This window comes from Amphiprion ocellaris, chromosome 13 (genome assembly GCF_022539595.1).
Source record: "Amphiprion ocellaris isolate individual 3 ecotype Okinawa chromosome 13, ASM2253959v1, whole genome shotgun sequence".
NCBI classification, from domain to species: Eukaryota; Metazoa; Chordata; class Actinopteri; family Pomacentridae; genus Amphiprion; species Amphiprion ocellaris.
The window spans coordinates 20,535,301-20,553,863 of NC_072778.1; the positions used below are offsets into that span (position 1 = coordinate 20,535,301).

Genomic DNA, 18,563 nt, shown 5'->3' on the forward strand with positions numbered 1-18,563 from the left:
TCTGGAGTAGCACTCTTCAGCCCATTAGCAGCGTAATGCTCAGCAGCTTAAACCCCTGTGGGCTTTGGTTGTGTACCGGACATCCCTCAGTACACACAAACTTTGCCCAAAAGATAGGAGTAATTCCTCATTTTCATTCAGACTGAATGAAAAACTGGAGAAAGGACGCTATGACCTCAGAGTTAAAATATTCTGTCTAGAGTGCAGCCCTATGACATTATGTTGAGAATTTATGTTTGACATTGCTGAAGATGAAACATTGGGTGGTGAAATAAAATCTTTGGAGTTAAAAGAAAAGTGTGACCCTGGCAGAACGCTCAGTTTGTAAAAGGTTAGGTCAGAAGCCAAAAGCAGACATGACATGGGTGGGTAATAGAGGCTATGCTCGCAGGCTAAGTTGGATAATGGTCTGTAACACATAGGCTCTCACTACAGACAGACAGGGGCCCTAAACAGGCAGGCAAAACAAAAAAAGTAGCGTAAGAACAGCATCAGGCAATGCCAGCATCTAAAAACAATATGAAAAACATTAAAGATAATACTACCAAAGAAATCTTCAATACAAAAAGGTACAAGTGGAATTATTACAAATAATAAATTCTGTTTTGCTGCTATAGTTTAGCACTTATTATTTTCCAACTCCAACAAGTAAAAATATCTGCTGAGATAACTCCAAACAAACACTCAAAAATCAGCAAATTTACGTATACATGCAGATACATCTTTGAGTATTCTTCTTTTCAAGCTTATGATAGGACAGAACCACAGTGACACAAGCTATACAATGAACAGGATACCTTGTGCAGTAAATTATCATAAAAGGCAAGATAATGAGGTGAAGTTGCACAGACAGGTGATCAGTGGAGCAGAGAGTCTTGTTGAGGACATCTAATGGGCAGGTGAAGCATAGCAAGTCTGAAAAGGTGAACAGATGGCAAACCATACACTGTGTCCCAGTTTAGGGACTGGATGCTCTGAAATTCACATTTCTAGAATGTTAATGGGCTGACAAGGTTAGCCTCTCTTTACTGACTAGGTAACATAGGATATAAGGTAAGTATCTCATAACCCACTATATCAACTGGTTCATATATTTTATTTCCAATGGGAGTTTTTCATGATAAAAAAAAAAACAAAAAGTAGTAATTATATTGTATGTTTAGCCTCAGTAGTACTGATTGTCTCTTCATGTGAGGTAATGTGCAGATGCTGGTCGTTCAAATGAACACAAAGCTTGCAGTAAAGTTAAAATGTAGCTAAACATTGTTGATCTTTCACTAGATGTTTTTATGTAGATGCCTTCATCAAAATATCTGCACTGAAATGAGAGAATATTAAACCAGAATATGCACACAGGTGAAAAATTGAAGGAAAAAATACAACATGAACAGTTTTATTTAGGTTTTTGATCTACATGTGTCACTAAAACAGCTTCAAGGTCCCTTGATTCTACAAGTCACTGAACTCAGTTGGAACTGAGCATCGTTCTTTTAAAAGTATTTTCCTCATTTGGTGTTTTGATGATGGTGGTAGAGAATGATATGCAACATGGAAATCTTCAAGAGGTGTTTAGTCGTGTTGAGATCTGGTGACAGTGAAGGTCATAGAATATGATTCACCTCATTTTCATCAAACCATTCAGTGACTTATCGAGCAATACTGATGAGGGAGTTGTCATCCTGGAAGACATCACTCCATCAGAACAGAAATGGCTCATCATATGATGAAGGTGATTACTCAGGACAATTTTGCATCGATCTGTGGTGTCCTTTCTAAAGGAACATGTGCACCCATAACATGCCAGAAAAATACAACAACTCAACCACAAGATTCGCTTACTTTAGACGTTAAAAGGTCACATTTTCCTTTAATTTGTCATCTGTCTGTATGACTGCTCATGTACTTATTATTGTGACATAACTGCACTGTTTGTATAAGCTACAACGTGTCTGAGGTTCCAAAAACTGAGCTTTGTCATGTTTTAAGTGTGAAAAGTAATCTTAAGTAGCATAACATTATTCAAATTTATGCTGACGTGTCATTTTTCATTAAAAAATAAAAGTCAAGCAGAACATTATATTACCGAGCTCATTCATAATAAACAGAGGTGAACTGATGACTGCTTTTTCCTTTTGAAAAAGATAATCAGTCGATAGTAAATAACCTTCAGTAGCTTCCTCCTCCACAAAGGATCTGAATCAGAAAGACTGATGTGCTGTCAAACCAACCTGCAAGGACAGATAACCATGAAACTATATGAAACTTCCTCGACCATCTATCGCAGGCAACACCTGAAAAGTCCTCCTTCTTAATACTCCCGCAGATATCCTGTAGTCAATTAATGAGCTGCTGTTTATCGAATAATCCCCTGCATAACTTTTAAGTACTAGATATCCACTTGAACTGAAGTGGTGGTTATTTCTGAAGATGAATTTCCACTCAGAAAGTGTACCAGGTGCAAGGTGATAAATCTTATAATCTGCACCCTGAAAAATATAAAGTGTTGGTCAGAGTTTAAATTCTAATTACTCCACCAAGGAACAGCAGAGTTATGTGACGATCGGCATACGTTTGTCTGTGAATCTGTGAATCTGTCTGTGTAACATTACTTAAAAACGGAGCAACACATTTGGATGAAATTTTCAGAGAAGGTCAGAAATGACACAAGGACCAAGTGATTAGATTTTGGCAGTGATGCGGCTTATAGTCTGGATCTACAGCTTTGTTAAAGATTTCCCATTGGGAGATATAGCAGCCGGGTCGCTTTAACCACGATGTGAACACTGTGTCAGTTACCTGCTGACGATCACATGATTGCGATCCTACTACAAATTGACTGTGATTTATCAGTTGGAAATCATACAAGGAACAAATGATTAAACTGTGGGCTGTTTCTGAGTCCCATCAATTCACTACCACCCAAGGAGTGGTATATTTAATTTTGAAAAAAGCATTTAGCCATACTTAATGCTTCAAGTGCTTTATTAACATGAAACTAAGAGTTTTGTATTGTTTTATGATCACAGGTTCTGCCTGAACAGAAGTGGCATCATTTTAAACTGTGAAACCATACTAATGAAATAAAATGTAATGACCAACCAGTGTGCAATACTGGATTCTGCAAAAACATAAACAACTGAATGCAGAATACTGGACAAAGAAATTCTGTAAAGATATTTTTTTCATCTAAATGTAAATCTTATCTTAACAAAGTTAATGTGTTAGCTTATTTATGTGTGTATACATGTATTTATTGTTTTATTTAGTGCTGTTAGCATATCAGAGTTCTGAGTGAGTTTTTCTTTAGATAGGCAAAGGCCATTTATTGATTACATATAGGCTATTATATAAATGTTTATTAAAAACTAAAAGGCATTAAAAATACTAAACAACTTAAGCATTTACTGAGTCACTAAAATACTGTAGAGTCTAGGACCACATCAGCATGATCATAAGCATCCTCTGGTAAATTCACAACCAGATACTGAAGTCCCTTACCATAAGGACTTCAGGAGATGGTTGGGGTGATAAACTGTGACCTGCTGGTTGGGTTCTCTCTGTTCTCATGTTTCTTACATGTTGGTCTTCTGATGCTGCTGTACTTCAGCCAGTCCATGAACAACAGAAAACATAGTTTGTCTTGTTCTCATTGCCAGGGGTTTTCTCTCTTCCCACTCACGTCGGTACATTTGCAAACATTTTTGCTTCTGTGGACGTGGTGGAGTTTCGGGTGTAAACATTTTTAAATACGCGGGTGAAGCGTGATCTGCTGGACCTGGCATCGTGTCCTCGTTACATAGGTCCTACGAAGGTTAAATTGGCTGCCCTTAGTATTTCCTGTGTTTTATTTTGTTCCTTATGCAGTTTTGATGAGTGTGTGACAAACGTGTACGGGGCGTTTATGAAAATACGGAACAATTTGCGTCCCGTATTGATTCAATATGGGACGCAACAATTAATTGTCAAATAAAGGACGATTCCGTATTTTAAGGGACGGGTGGCAACCCTAATTGTTACTCCATGTGATATGGACCATTTTATAGAAACAATATGATTGATAACAGAGGTTCTCTTTTCTTGATTCAAAATTCATTGTTTGAATATTGGTGCTGTTAAATATTTTCTTTTAGGAAATATTAATGACGAGGTGAAGCTTGAGATGATTATTAGATAAATTGAGATATAAAGTGCAGAAATGATTATCTGTATTTCCCTCTGTTCTCACCCAGACGTCATCATTCACAACTGACCAAGTCAACATAGCAAAATGGTCATGGAATGTAAACTTTATTTTGTAAAGTGGATAGATGAACAGAGTCATAAGCACAGACAGATGGAGACAAATAGATGCAGTAGAAAGGGGTCGAATGTCATGAAAATAAACATTCCCCATGGTTGGACTAGTTTGTGTTGTTTTATCTGCGGGACATTAGCCTATTTCCTTGGGGTGCCATCATCTAATGTTTCATTACTCCTGTAGTTTTCCTCTGCCGCTATTTCGATGCCACAGTGGAATTGTGACAATCTTCTTCTTCAATCTCCAGGGGACACTATCCCATACAGCTGTTCTCTCTTCAGCAGCCGCCTTCCTTTAGTTTGCCTCTTGCTTTGAGTTATTGCTTCCTGTTGTCATTAGGATTCGTGAATTTTTGCTGTCTTTGTAGCCACAATCTGAAACTCTGTCTCCTTGGACGCTTGGGAGCGCTGACCGCAAGGCCTAGTGAAAATAGTTCGGAGTCAGGAAATGAGATTAAAGTTATGTCAGAATGGAAAAAAAAAATCCCGAACATGGCTGGTGTATGGACAGGTTGCAGGCCTGTGAGAACTTTATATCTCAGGATGGTGGTTGTGGGTGGGTGACCCAAGTAACTTCCTGCTCCTCTGGGATTGTTGGGTAAGGGCAACAACTTGGGTAATTGTTCCGCAATCTTGCCTGTGGGTTAGTTCGGTCAAAATAGCACGTAGCCTCCATGTCAGACTGGACTGTCCATACGTAGGATGATTAATGAGCGTATGAAGCAGATACATAACAAGCAAATCTCTGCTGGGGGAGTGTCAGGCCTCATTAGGGCTGCATTCAGCTCACAGAGGCTGAGGTCAGGCTGGGACAGAATCCTGCACCTTTCCCACATCTTCATCCATTTCCTGTCCAGACAGCTTCGTCATTCTCTTCATCATTCACTGTCTTCCATTCAGGTGGAGAACTTGGACAAAGTAAGCTTAATATTGAGTGCAGATGCTGGTTGTTCAAATGAACACAGCGCTTGCTCTTTGTCTCTTCAGTCAACACCAACTTCCTGCTAGTTTGCACTGGTGTAGAAATAATATATCTGTCCAATATTACAGATTTTTCATATGTTTGAGGCTTATTTTTTGGTGATGGGACTATGCATTCTCTTTATGATTATTGTGGATGTACAGTTGCGAACAAAAGTTTAAATACACTCCTAAAACTGAATTTTCTATGAAAGATATGCATCTTGGTCATGAAAAGCAATAATGCAGTTTAGTTCTTTCATATGTTTATTATAGGTCTTGTGGAGGTATGACAAAATTTGTCGGAAATGTACATACAGCAAAAACATCAATTTTGTTAATGTCAGAAGCTGCATTAATCAAATGGTTTTCATGGCATGGCCTCTTAACTTCTTATGAGTGATTAGCACTACAGCTGGTGACCCCTCTGGGACAATTTAAACAGGGTACATTTAATTAGACTCGACCACAAACCCTACAGTGGGAAAGTCTGAGGAGCTCAGATCACAGATGTGAAAAATCAAGTTATTGGCTTGGAAAAGTCAGGAAAGTCACTTAGAGCCATTTCAAAATAGCTACGGATTCAAAAATCATCTGTAAACAATTGCTGGTAAGTTGTGTCACTGCCATGATCAAGAAGAAAACTTAATGATTACCTATCACCTACTGCTTAGAGACAACTGACAAGAACAAGAATCACAAAAATGCAGATCTGCAATGAACTGGAAGCTGCTAGAACACAGGTGTCAGTGTCTACACTGTTTTAAATCACCATGGGCTGAAAGGCTGCTGTGCAAGAGCGAGGCCCTGTCTCTTGACTGAAGTTTGCTGCTGAGGACATGGACAAAGAAAAGGCCTTCTGAAGGAAAGCTATGTGGTCAGATGAACCTTAATTGAGAAATTATTTTGGCTATTTTCCCTCAAGAACCAATATGTTTGAAAGAGAGAAGATAAACTCTTTCTTTTTCCCTTAAATTCCAAGAACACCATAACCACAGTCAAGCATGGTGGTGGTATTATTATACACTAGGGCTATTTTGCTGCCAGTAGAGCTGGTGCTTTACAAAAAGTAAATGGAATTATAAAGGAGAAACAATAAAGGAGGACTACATTCACATTTTTCAGAAAAACCTACAATTTTCAGCTTGAACATTTCGTCTTGGATACAGTTTGGTGTTTCAACAAGACAGTGACCCCAAATAAGGTTTTAGACTGTCCTCCCTAAAGTCTAGACTTAAACCCCACCAAGAACCCGTGGACTGTGATTAACAACAAACAAGTCTGTGTCACAGAACCATTTCTGTCAAAAGGACTGCTCAAAGTTACAACCCTGAGCTTGTGGACGATGACCAAAAGTATCTAGTTGAGTTGAAAATGGCCAAGGAACATTTAAAGGCTGCATAGTGCTAAAATGATCATTTTCTGTGGGTTGATCTCTTTGTGTGACCTTTTACTGTATGGTAAAATTAGTGTGACTTTAAATCTTTTGCAAGATTTTCTTTAATTTCTCCAATGATTAAAAACAAAACAAGTTATACTAAATTCATTTTACATTGTCACATTTAAAGGACTGGAGCATAGAATTCATTAGCATCTCATGGTGAGGTTGCAGATTGCTAAACAACTCCATTAATAAATCCTTTCCAACAGTGTAGAAGAACCAACACTTTCTGTCACTTCAACATAGAAATTGGAAAAGCCGTCTAATGAGCCGCTGTTTGGTTTGTCCAGTCAGTGTCATTGTAGAAAACAGCTAACAAAGCTAACAAAAATGCAATACTTCATAGCTACAGGTGATTATGCAATAGTGAAAGCATAATTTTGCATCTTTCTTTCCATTTCTGCCAATAGATACATCCTCCTAAATCTTCCACATTGGTCCTTTAAGCTCCCAAACATCTAATCTGCGTGGTAATTTGATTTGATCCTGCTTCTGGGGACCACAGTATAATCATGCTACCCTCTTCCTACTCTAGCTTAAATAAGGATATAAAAACTTCCTATCTTTTCTAGGATTAGGAGAACTATTGAGCCGCAGCAGAGAAGTTTCCAGCTGATTGCGACACACATTTCTCAAAAGGATTACTATGTTTGAAATGCTTGACAACAAAAAGAAGATTGTCATGAAGACTGAACACTTTTGACAGAGCTTTTCAGTCTTGTCCAGGCAAACAGCTCCATTCACCAAATGAATCTCCTCTGCAGTGGCGTAGCATAAAAATCTGAATCCTGAGCAAATGCAACATTTGTGGGCCCCCTTCTGCTCTTAATACAGGCTTCTGTAGAAATAACTGAGCCAACAAGAAAACAGATAGTCAAACTGCTATGACCACTTGAAATGACAAATTATGAGTCACTTCATGAGGTCTGCTTGTCTAACATCCTCAGTAACATTAAAATATGGAAACCTCCAGCTGATTTAATCTATGTGGCTGTTTCTTAGACTGAAGTGAAGGCTGCCTAATGTTTCTGCAAGTTAGTTCAAGTCAGTTGGACTAGTGGTTAGCCATGCTGCATAACAATATTGAAATAATCTGAAGCACTCACAGCAAGTAGTTGTTTTTCGTCTGGCTAATTTCCTTCCTTTGATCCAGACTTTATTTATTGCCTTATTTTAGTATAAATTTTTGAAATGACATGATCACTGCAAAGTTCAGCTAAAGTCCTCAGCTTCAGTGCAAATACCCTATTTGGAGACAAACTTTTGTGAAGCCCCATCATTGGAGCGAACTAAACACTACAAGCCAGATAATGAAAATTTTAAATCTCCAGCTCAAGATACACGTCCTCTCCAGCAGGGTTTCTGGTCCTGAAGAATCCGAAACGAGTACATCTGCATGATTAAAACACCTCCTGCTGTTGAGTGTTACAGCTTCACCCAGGGGTGCACTCAGTTACTTGGAGGCCAAAGGCAAAGACAAGCATCAGGACCCTTCATCATACATACAGCATTTACACCCATCCTACTAACTCACCGAAATTGGGGCAGAGCAGCAGCAAGTTGTTGTTGTTTGTTGCAAAGAACACAAAAGGTGATCGCTCCAGATCGAGAAAATTGTATGTACTTTTCTTTTATATTGGTCAATCTCCTTACAGTTATGCTCATTATATTTTTTTCTCATATTCTTCCTCCCTGGGGTCCAAACATCACCAAGCAGATCTTTATTGCTGCTGCAGGTACCAGCACCAGAACTCTTTTAACTTAGATAGTATTCAAAGAAAGCACTACCAGCAGTTGGTACTTTGATGGAGAAAAGCTACAAAAAAATATATAAAATTAGTTGCAATAATTCTTTAAAGCAGACCACCAAAATGACAGTGACAGAGACTCATGGCCTCCACCATCTCTGAAGGTGTTTGAAGCTGTGCTGACATGAATGGGTCCATCCAAATACGAGTACAACAACAAAAGAAGACAACATCCTAACAACCACAATATTATTTTATTGTAATTTAATATGGGCTAGTCAAATATCAAAGTAACCTTCATGTATAAACTGTCGTCCTGAGCAAACATGTGGTGTGCAAAATCAGCAGACTCACAAATTTTCAGTTTTTTGTAACTCTTATGGATAAAATATGCTATTTCTGGTTGTAATTAAGTTTCTTATTTACTGCTTTAAATGGCAAAAAGACAAGAAATGATTGTGATTATTCTCTTTAACACTTTGAGTCCCCATCTTTTTACTATATACATGCTTCCCCTGGTGCATATAATGCATAGACAGCCTGGATTTCCATTCATTTGTGTAGATGACACCCAATTGTATGTCCCGCTTAAACCTGGCTTTACCAAAGTATCATACTGTGTCCTTCCTTGCAAGAATTCCCTGCAGTTAAATGAAGCTATCCTCTACCAGCATTAACAATTACCACCTTATGTCTCTGTGTCTAAACAGGTAGCGTTCACAAAGATGCCTGCAGTCCAGGTGTTATTTTTGACTATGAGTTGTTTGTAGATGCCCAGGTGACCAAAGTGGTGCTGTCTTGCTTTGCCCAACTGAGACAGCTAACCCAGATCAGGTCATTCCTCTCTGCAGACTTCATCTATGCTTTCATCTCCTCCAGATTTGACTACAGCTATGCATTTAACTCTGGTATCAGCAAACAAAACATCCATGGACTGTAGTTAATTTAAAATCCTGCCACCAGGTTTTTAACACACACCAAGGGAAGCAAGCATATTACGTCTATCTAATCTGGCCTTCCCTAGTTACCAATTAGCTTGCTTTTCTCCTTTCCCCTTTTCCTTTTTTCCTTTTCCTTTTCCTTTTCCTTCTCCTTTCCCTTTTCCTTTTCCTTCTCCTTTTCCTTTTCCTTCTCCTTCTCCTTTTCCTTCTCATAATAATGATAACGATAATGATAATGATAATAATAGTTGTTGTTGTTATTAGGTTTGTGTGTTCCATGAAAAGAGAAAATCAGTACACTAATATTACTTCATAATGTTTTTTTGTGTTCCTGTTGCAGCCTTGACATACTCTTGTACAATGGTGGGACTTGTCCATGTCCTCTTTTTAGATGTCAGAGTTCCTGTATATCACAGGTCGTAGGTGTCCTGTTAATGCTGTACTTACTATGCCATAATGTGTGTAATGGAAAAACCCATGGCAGAGTGCTGAAGGTGTGTGTTTTTATAGATAATGGTGGAAATAAATACCAAAAAGAATAGGTCAGATGCACTTCCATCCAGCAGGGAATATTATCATTCCAGTAATATAAGCGTCTGAACAAGGAAAGCATTAGAGTATACCTAGAACACCATCTTCCAGCTGAGATTATGAGAGACATGCAGCGCACAAACCATCTAGAAAAAATAAATCAGGTGCACAAATGTTCTGTTTGAGATACTGCATGTGAAGGGAAATAAAAGAGGGTTTAATCTTCCAGGAAGAATGTGCACCTAATGAAATGCTCCCACTGATGTACACAGATAATCAGTAGCAGGCTGCAATCACTTTGTCTTTTTTGCATTATAGCCGGCCCATTCTGTGACAGCTTCTGCTCCTCAGCATCCACACTTTGTTTGGTAGTAAAAGTTGCTTTAAAAATACATTTTGAATTTGACATCTGTTAGCCTCCTCTTGCTCAGTCCATCAAGACTTGTGGAGGATACAATATCTGCATACATTTGAAATCAGAGATACAAACAGAGGTGAGTAATCTGACTGTCATCTGTAATTTAGCGGGACGCTTGTATGATTTACTTTGACACCTCAAGTCAGATATTGGTTGCGTTAAGCAGGATGATATATTAGAATAGCCTGCAGGCGGTGAGGTCAGTCCTGACCCTCGCTTCAACATGACACCAGCTGATTTACACTAATTACAAAGCGGGTCTCCTTCTCCAGCTTCCTGGGATTGACGCCAGTGTTGGCCTTGCTCGCCTCCAACCCTTATCTTGTTAGAGACAATTGAAAAAAGCAATTACCTGCAGATGCTGTGATGTGACAAACAAGGTAATGTAGCAGAAGACAAGAAGCAACTGCTCTTTTCACCAGTCTATCTTTTTTCCAAAGTGGCTCCTTTTGTTCAATGCTGCAGCCCTCTTGAAACATTTATAACAATCTCTTCTCTGACTACTGTGACTGCAAATAATCTTGCCCTAAGTGCTCACCCTAAACAGCTCTAACCATCTTTTTTCCCTATCAAGATGCCTGGATCAAGCTTTAACACACACAAGGAAATGCTTTGGCTCTGTCCTGTTGGTCTGTTTATCTCATTAAACCATTAGGAAGAAAGTCTGGGAGGTTAAGGGTCACTGCAGCGCTGTCTCTCTTCCTGAACTATAGTCTCCAACTTTGTTTACAGTCTGGAGTAAATAAAGGATTTAGTTGGTGAAAATGCAGACTGTAGAACTATAAATCAACAGAGCACAAACATCATACTTTTTTTTTTTTTTTTTTTTAATTCAATTATCAGAGCATGTACCTGATGAATAATGAAGGACTTTTAAAGATCCCTGTCTTGTCTTGTGGGACGTCACCAAAAAACATAATAGATTTTTACATGACATGGTGACATTAGATGTAACAGGGTTGTGTTTGAGTAGACATGACTGGAGAAATTACACATGAAAGTTAACAGAAAACACTCCAGCTAATTAAAAGGATTGTGCTCCATTTCTTGCTGCAGTGGAGAAGCTGATTGGGAAAACAATTGAATTAGGGATGCGTGATTTAACAAGGGAATTGCATGTCTTGTCGGATACTAATCAGTATGCTATCAGTAAGAAGATTACATGTGAGTTTTCATGTAAATACTTCCACCTCGGGTAATGAAACATGAATTGATGGCTGCATCCTCCAGAGAAATCAGGTTATATGTGATATGTGAACAACAACATCTTATTAAGTTACAGATAAGTAAACATCATTTCCATCCTGCTAAAGATGGTGAAGAGACAAAACTAATTTTATCGCCTCTTGCGAGCGCTACTCTGCCCTGACATTTCATTTGTTTCAAGGGTTTTGTGAATCCCTTTGAGATAAAGTTTCCCTCCTCACACCGGCCCCACTTCTCTCAGACTTTCTAATTGTGTTCATAAATAAAGCGGCGATGCACGTCAAGAGGAAAAGGAAATATGCAACCACCTTCACTTTTATTTCCCTTGATGATATTTTAACAATACCCTCACGAATACGAGCATTAAAAAAATGTTTAATTTTTCCTTTTGAGCATGACACCCCTCAGACGGGGTGATTATCTTTGGCAAGGTGCCAGTGAGCTGTAGGAGTTCTTTGAAGACATTCCTAAGAGGATATAAATAGTGTATTTATCCCCAGCACCCCCATGCAGACAATACATTGATGTTGACGTGGTCAGCCTTCTTCTCACTAACCAGAGTTTTCCCAGAGAAGCCTCTGCGTGCAAGCTCTGATATATTCACCCTTTTACATACACTTCATATCCCACATTCATCATGAACCGAGCGCAGTTTGAAGCTATATGGAGAACAGTGCTGTGAAGTTCAAATAAAGCCCTACATCTGACCACTGCACTCCCTTTTCATGTACATTACTTATATCATAAATTACTTCATGCTTTTCCCCATATAGGCTGACGTTTGATCAGATTTGTCCCTTGTGGGAATTCTTTCTGCACATTTTAAACTGGCAGGAAGATAATGAAATCAAGATTTATGGCTTCACATGTGATAGCACAGCTTCATCAAGCACACAATTATATTCTGAGAATTGACTCGTAAATATTAAACTCTCTTTTCGTACCTAAGAGACTTCATGCTGCTCCAGCTCTCTAATGCAATAATTCTGTTCAGAGATGTTATTTAGTAGGATGGAGGGGAGGGGACGGGACTGTTTGTATTTTGAGAGTATCTTTCCTCCACTGCGTCTAATCCGCTTGATTTTATTTCTACCACCCTGACAAAAACTTTTAATTTGTCAAATAAATAAAAAAAATGATTTTGGCACTTCAGTGAAAGAGACATTTATGGGACAACATAACCTAGATTTAAATTCACAACACTGGATCTAGGTTTTACAGCAGAGTTGGGACCTCACACATTTTAACAATGTATTCACAAGCTACTGTGATGTATTGAAATGAAATATAGAGACTGATCCAAGGCATTCTGCACACACAGGCCACAGCTTGGCCATTGTTCTGGTGTGAGGTGGTGAAATGAGGCTGGGGGGGGCATTAGACACTTACATAAGTTTGAGGGTTCACTGATAGCAAATGGCTGCAAGCCTTGCTGTAGCTTTAAATTCAGCAAGTACCGACAGATTCATTTATATGAAATACCTGTAATATTATGAAACATTCCAACCATGCAGCATCCTACACTTCTATTTCCATGACACACACTCACAGGCGATACTTGCCTTCATGCTCATCCTCATGTTCATATGTTAAAGATGGTGATTAATCTTCTTTTTATCTTAAAACAAAGCACCCACTGTGAACCAGCTGCCAGCAGTGGAATCCAGCTATGTACATGATTTCAAATGAAGCATCTCTTTTCTCCTGCTTGCTGCAGGATTGATCCAGCACGGATTTCTTATTAAGAGATATGCAGTAATACATCTCATATCTCAAACAGAATAATAAGCCAAAACGTGACCACATTTGATCAGGTTTGCAACACTGACGGACTGAAAATATTTTTGTTTTGTTTTACTCCACCATATGACTTTTATTCATAGACACTTAAATGTTTGCACAACACTGGCTTGTTTTTCAATATCATAATTATTACATCAAAATGAAGGGAAAGCAGACAGTAGGCAAGAACAATGAGTTATAATAATACAGCTCCTTCCTGGTACTATTGAGTGACAGGCAGAACAAAAGAACTGGAACCCCTTCACGTGCGTTTTGAAGTTCTGCATATGATTTTCTTGAAGGCTTTTCTGAAGTCCCTGTTGAAAATTGTGTAGATTATGGGGTTCACAGAACTGTTGCAGTAGCCAATCCAGAAGAAAAGGTTGAAAAGTGCACCAGGAATGTAGCAGCTGTCCCTGCAGATTGCATGCAGACTGTAGGTAAAGAAGAAGGGGAACCAGCAGAGCACAAACACTCCCATCACCACCGCCAGCACGAAGGTAAAGCGCTTCTCCCGCATCTGGGCCACTTTGGTCTTGTTGGCTGCCGCCAGCTGTTGTCGCACAGCTGGATTCTTCTGCTCCGGGTAGAGCTGTAACGCCCGGGCCGAAGCCCAGGAGAGTCGGCAGTTCTGTGGCGGGCAGCAGTCCGATCCCTCCACTTTCCTTCGCTTGGTGAAGCGATGGTGGCGGGTTTTAGTATCTGACTGACAGCAGCTCTCCTCCAGGTCGATGTCATCCAGCTCCCCCTGCCCCTGCTGCTGGCTCCCGGAGCTTTGGCTGCTCGGGCTCTCCATCTCGAACCGGTCCTTCCTGACAAAACAGGTCTCTGACTGAGAGGGTTGCCTCTCCAGGCCGTTCTTGGCCACAAATACGGTGGAGGAGCGCTGCTTGGCCACTTTATAGATCTTGCAATAAACCAGAATCATGATGAGACCCGGAGCGAAGAAGGACACGAGGCAGGATGAGAGGATGTACCAGGTCTCATCGTTCAGCAGGCACTCCCGCTCGTCATGTTTGGTCATGAGGAGAGGAGGGAAGGAGATGATAGCAGATATTATCCAAACCACGGCGATCATGGACTTGATGCGCTTTGGTGTCCGCTTCAGGTTGTAGCTCACCGCCTTTGTCACGGACCAATAGCGGTCCAGGCTGATGGCGCACAGGTGCACGATGGATGAGGTGCAGAACAACACATCCAGAGCTAGATAAAAGGCGCACCAAGTACTCCCAAAGTACCAGTAGCCCATCACCTCATTGACAAGGGAGAAGGGGATGACCAGGGTGGCCACCAGGATGTCCGCACATGCAAGAGAGACAAGGAAAAGGTTCTGGGGCGCACGGAGAGCCCTGCTAGTGAGCACTGCTACAATCACCAACACATTGCCCACAATGGTCACAAAAATGATCACAGTGACCACCAGGATGATGAGCGCAGTGGCTACCTCCGTGTGTGGCAAAGCAAACGGTGCGTCGGTGGTGTTCTCATTGTTGGAAACGTTTTCCACCAACAGATCTAACGGGGTTAATTCCATTCTGACTGCAAATAGTCCTTTCGTATCATCTTTGTTATTTTGCACAGTTCTCCTTCCTAAAACAGCTAGGTGCGCTGCATGGAGACAGGTTGCGCGTAATGCTCCAGATCTGCGCAAACCTACATGAGACGCAAAGGCTGCAAAAACTAATCCTCTGAAATAGCAAAGCCTTCATCACCGGCCATTCAAATTGTTCTAGATACCAAGTCCCGACTGCATCACAAATGTGAGAAGAACAGACTTCACAATCCACAAAGGCTCCACGACAAAAGTCCTCCGATGGCACAGTGCCATGCGTAATGTTGCTTTTGCGTTTTGGAGACGAACGGGAAACACACACTGCGGGTGGAACGACTGTCCACACAGGAGTGGGGTGACATCACTGCAAAGACCAGCCCATCTCCAAAGTTAAAGGAGAGAGAGTGTGTGAGAGAGAGGGGGGAGGGAGAAAGAGAGAGAGCGAGAGATGGAGGAAGAGAGCATTGTTTCTACTGGATCTCAGACTTCTTTGAAACAGCAAAAGTTTCTCTTTAGGCGAGCCTGTGGGCTTCTTGCGTTTGATTCAATACGCTTTGTTGTTTTCGCTTTTCTCACATGCAACGTTTCTCGGCATTTCACGTTCAGCATAGAAACAAGCCAGCAGTTTTATGTTGCAGAACAAATATACCTCATTAATTTTCCATTGTAATCATTTAAAATCCTTGTTTTTTCTTGCCAAATATGCCTCCTTATTTTGCAGCTCATCAATCGACTTTTATTTTTATAGCCCAAGCAAACAGGGGTTTATTGACTGATAAACGTCAGTCATTTAGGGTGGCATGGCCATTAAAAGTTACTGACAGATACGGGGATAAGACAGCACAGTTGGAGATTTCTCTGAACTTTACCAGCTCTGCAGGGTGACTAATTAGGAGGGCACAGTGTTCAAAGTAAAAAGGGCTTTAATTCAATAGTGACTGATCTGCACTTGAATTTTGTCAATAATATTTGGATGTACACAACCACCTTTTTTGAGGAGGTCTAGATCTGTACGCAAACTTCCCTATACTTCCATTATTTATACCCTGTAATCTGGAATTGTTCTTTAGTGGCACAGTGGAGGTGACCGTAATACCTGATTCTGAGAGGCTTGCATCTGCTCCCTCTGGAGGTTTAGTTATACAACATGTATAAAGCTGTGTTAGGCAACCAGACATATAGCCAGGGGATATTTTCCAGCATACAAAAGAACCAGTGATACAAAAGATGCAGACACATGGCCAGTCAGGGGTCACTGTGAAATAAACAAAGAAATTAAAATGGTGATTAGCCGTTGACAGACTGTAGCTCTGCACAGTAGATACACTTGACTAATTTTGGATTTTAAAAAAAAAATCTATAAAGTAAACAGCATCTGCTGAAAGCTTACCGGTATGGGATTTGCACTAAGGCTGGATGGCAGCATTAATATAGCGGATGTGTGTGCACACTCGTGTTGATCCTTGAAAGTGAGTTATCTGGAGGCTCAGCAAGAACATACTTCAGTGGCTGCAGGGAGACGAAACACACGAGGAGTTGCAGTGGATTTGAAAGAGGAAATAGAGGGGGATTCAGACAGCCTATCTTGTTTCCTTTACTCTTCTCTCACTCTGATCTCACTCCACAGGATGAACATAAAAACCTGTAAAAAACATCCACAGGGACTGTCACCATATATCAGTGGTCTGTAGATGTGCCCTAAAGGGTCTACCTGCTGCATAAAAACAAAAACAAAAAAAACATCGACCTGGGTCACCAGCGTCCTCCAACACAAACAAAGCTTTAACAAGCAGAGAAGCAAAGGTTTTGTTGTGTCTGACTTTATAACCTGAGGGGGATCCAAGACATTACATACAAATTTAATTATTACAAATGACCAGGTCTTGTTATGTAATTCTGTAATGGAAGATGCAATTACACACATTTGTTTTATTGCTTTTCTGAACATTAACATTAACAAATCGAATAAATTAAAGAATTTGTTCCAAAGCAGATAATAAAATACCCAAAGCCAAAAAAAATCCCTGCAGGTGTTCACAAAGCAACATAACCACAGATGTATACTCATCAAATGGTTTTGAATTGTTCTGTTAAAAATGACAATATTTTTTGCAACTTATAATCATGCTAAAACAAGCAGAAATTAAAGAGCAGTTCTGATTCTGTCTGCTTGCAGATATTGACAAAATCTTGTCAAAGCAGCGACAAAATGCATTGTCTTGTTAGTGCACTGGTTTTACATTCTGCTCAGAATATGTCAGACAGATGCTCAAGAGAGAAAGAACTAAATTCCCTTAATACTCTTGTCTTCCTCATCCAAAACCTTGATGAGTGCAGAATTTACAATTACATAATGTTAAATATCGCTTGAAGCCAAAATTCACTGCACAAACCTTTCCATATGCTTGCTGCTGAGAGGTAATACACAACTCATTCATGCAGGCGCACACATACCTTCCTGCATGCATATCACAATAAACAACAAGGAGCAAGAGCCTGCATGCAAAGACCCAGTTGCAAATATCCATATCTAATATTTATGTACACACACATTCTTCATCGTAAATGCACTGTGACACAACAAGCTGTCAAAACCATTCTGACCTCACCACAGAAAATGATTTTTTGATCTCAGGAAATCTAAATAGGAGAAATAATCAGCCACATGTTCCCTCCCAGCCTTCCGTACTATAAATTCCTAGTATTACAACAATACTTGACATCCTGTCGCTGCAGACCAAGCTTCCTGTTTTGATGCAGTCATCACTTTCAACAAGGGCCGTATATACAGACAGACTCAGGCTAAAGACACTACACAAATCATACCTCTTACCCATCAGGTGTTCCAATAATTACATTTTCTATCTGAGAGTAAAACCATCATCAAATAGGCAAAATTAACCATCTGTTAAGTCTGCTGCACATTTGACATTGTTGTGACGCAAATGATCTCTCTGTGATGCAGCTGCCAGATTTATTTACTGTCGAAATATTAGCAGCTCTCTGAAGCAACAGAAGTGTTGGCCATGGCACAATCATCCACTCGCCCCCAAATGGCTTTAATCTCCTCAAATCATCAGTCTTGTGCACCATGATTTGATGACTTGTGCCACTGCCAGCAGGTGATGTTTTGACTGATGTGGCTTAGGTGGTAATTACTGACCCCAGAATTTATTCACTAGTTTAGCAGTGATTATTAATATACTTACAGAACACAATTTCACTGCCAAATAAAAGCTACACACACACTTGTTGTCACTTTTCGAGGTGATTGCTGAGGTGCGTGTGTCATGATATGTGTCCAGGATCGCAGGAGACCACCAAAATCAGGTTGCCACTTCTGTTTATCCTTCATGGGAAGAGGTGTTGTAAGAATATGCTATGTTGACATGTGACGAGGGAGATAACACTGTTTACTGGCAATACAAGACAGTCTGAGCCCAGCACATACAGTGGCTATAAAAAGTTTGCCCTTTTTTATTGCTTTTCAACTTTAGGTCACTGTCAATTTAATTAGTTTTTTTGGGGGGGAGAATTTTTTAAAAATGAGTTTTTTGTGTGAAAATGAAAACAGATTTCTACAAAGCAATGTCAGTTGATTAAAAATATCAGCTGTAAATTAAGTGATTGCATAAACATTCACCCCCTTCAAGTCAGTATCTAGTAGATCCACCTTTGGTCTCAATAA

At 39.9% G+C, this 18,563-nt stretch overlaps 1 protein-coding gene across 1 annotated transcript; it reads right to left on the reverse strand.

Moving 5' to 3' along the window:
* Positions 1-9,548: 9,548 nt before the first annotated feature.
* Positions 9,549-15,241, reverse strand: adra2db (adrenergic, alpha-2D-, receptor b). Its single transcript, XM_023271687.3, has one exon. It carries the CDS (start codon positions 14,855-14,857, stop codon positions 13,586-13,588), a length of 1,272 nt encoding a protein of 423 aa, XP_023127455.1. The 5' UTR covers positions 14,858-15,241; the 3' UTR covers positions 9,549-13,585.
* Between the last annotated feature and the right edge of the window lie 3,322 nt (positions 15,242-18,563).

Bases quoted from the DNA above. Each gene is read 5' to 3' on its own strand.
- adra2db (XM_023271687.3), bottom strand. From the start codon at position 14,857: ATGGAATTAACCCCGTTAGATCTGTTGGTGGAAAACGTTTCCAACAAT.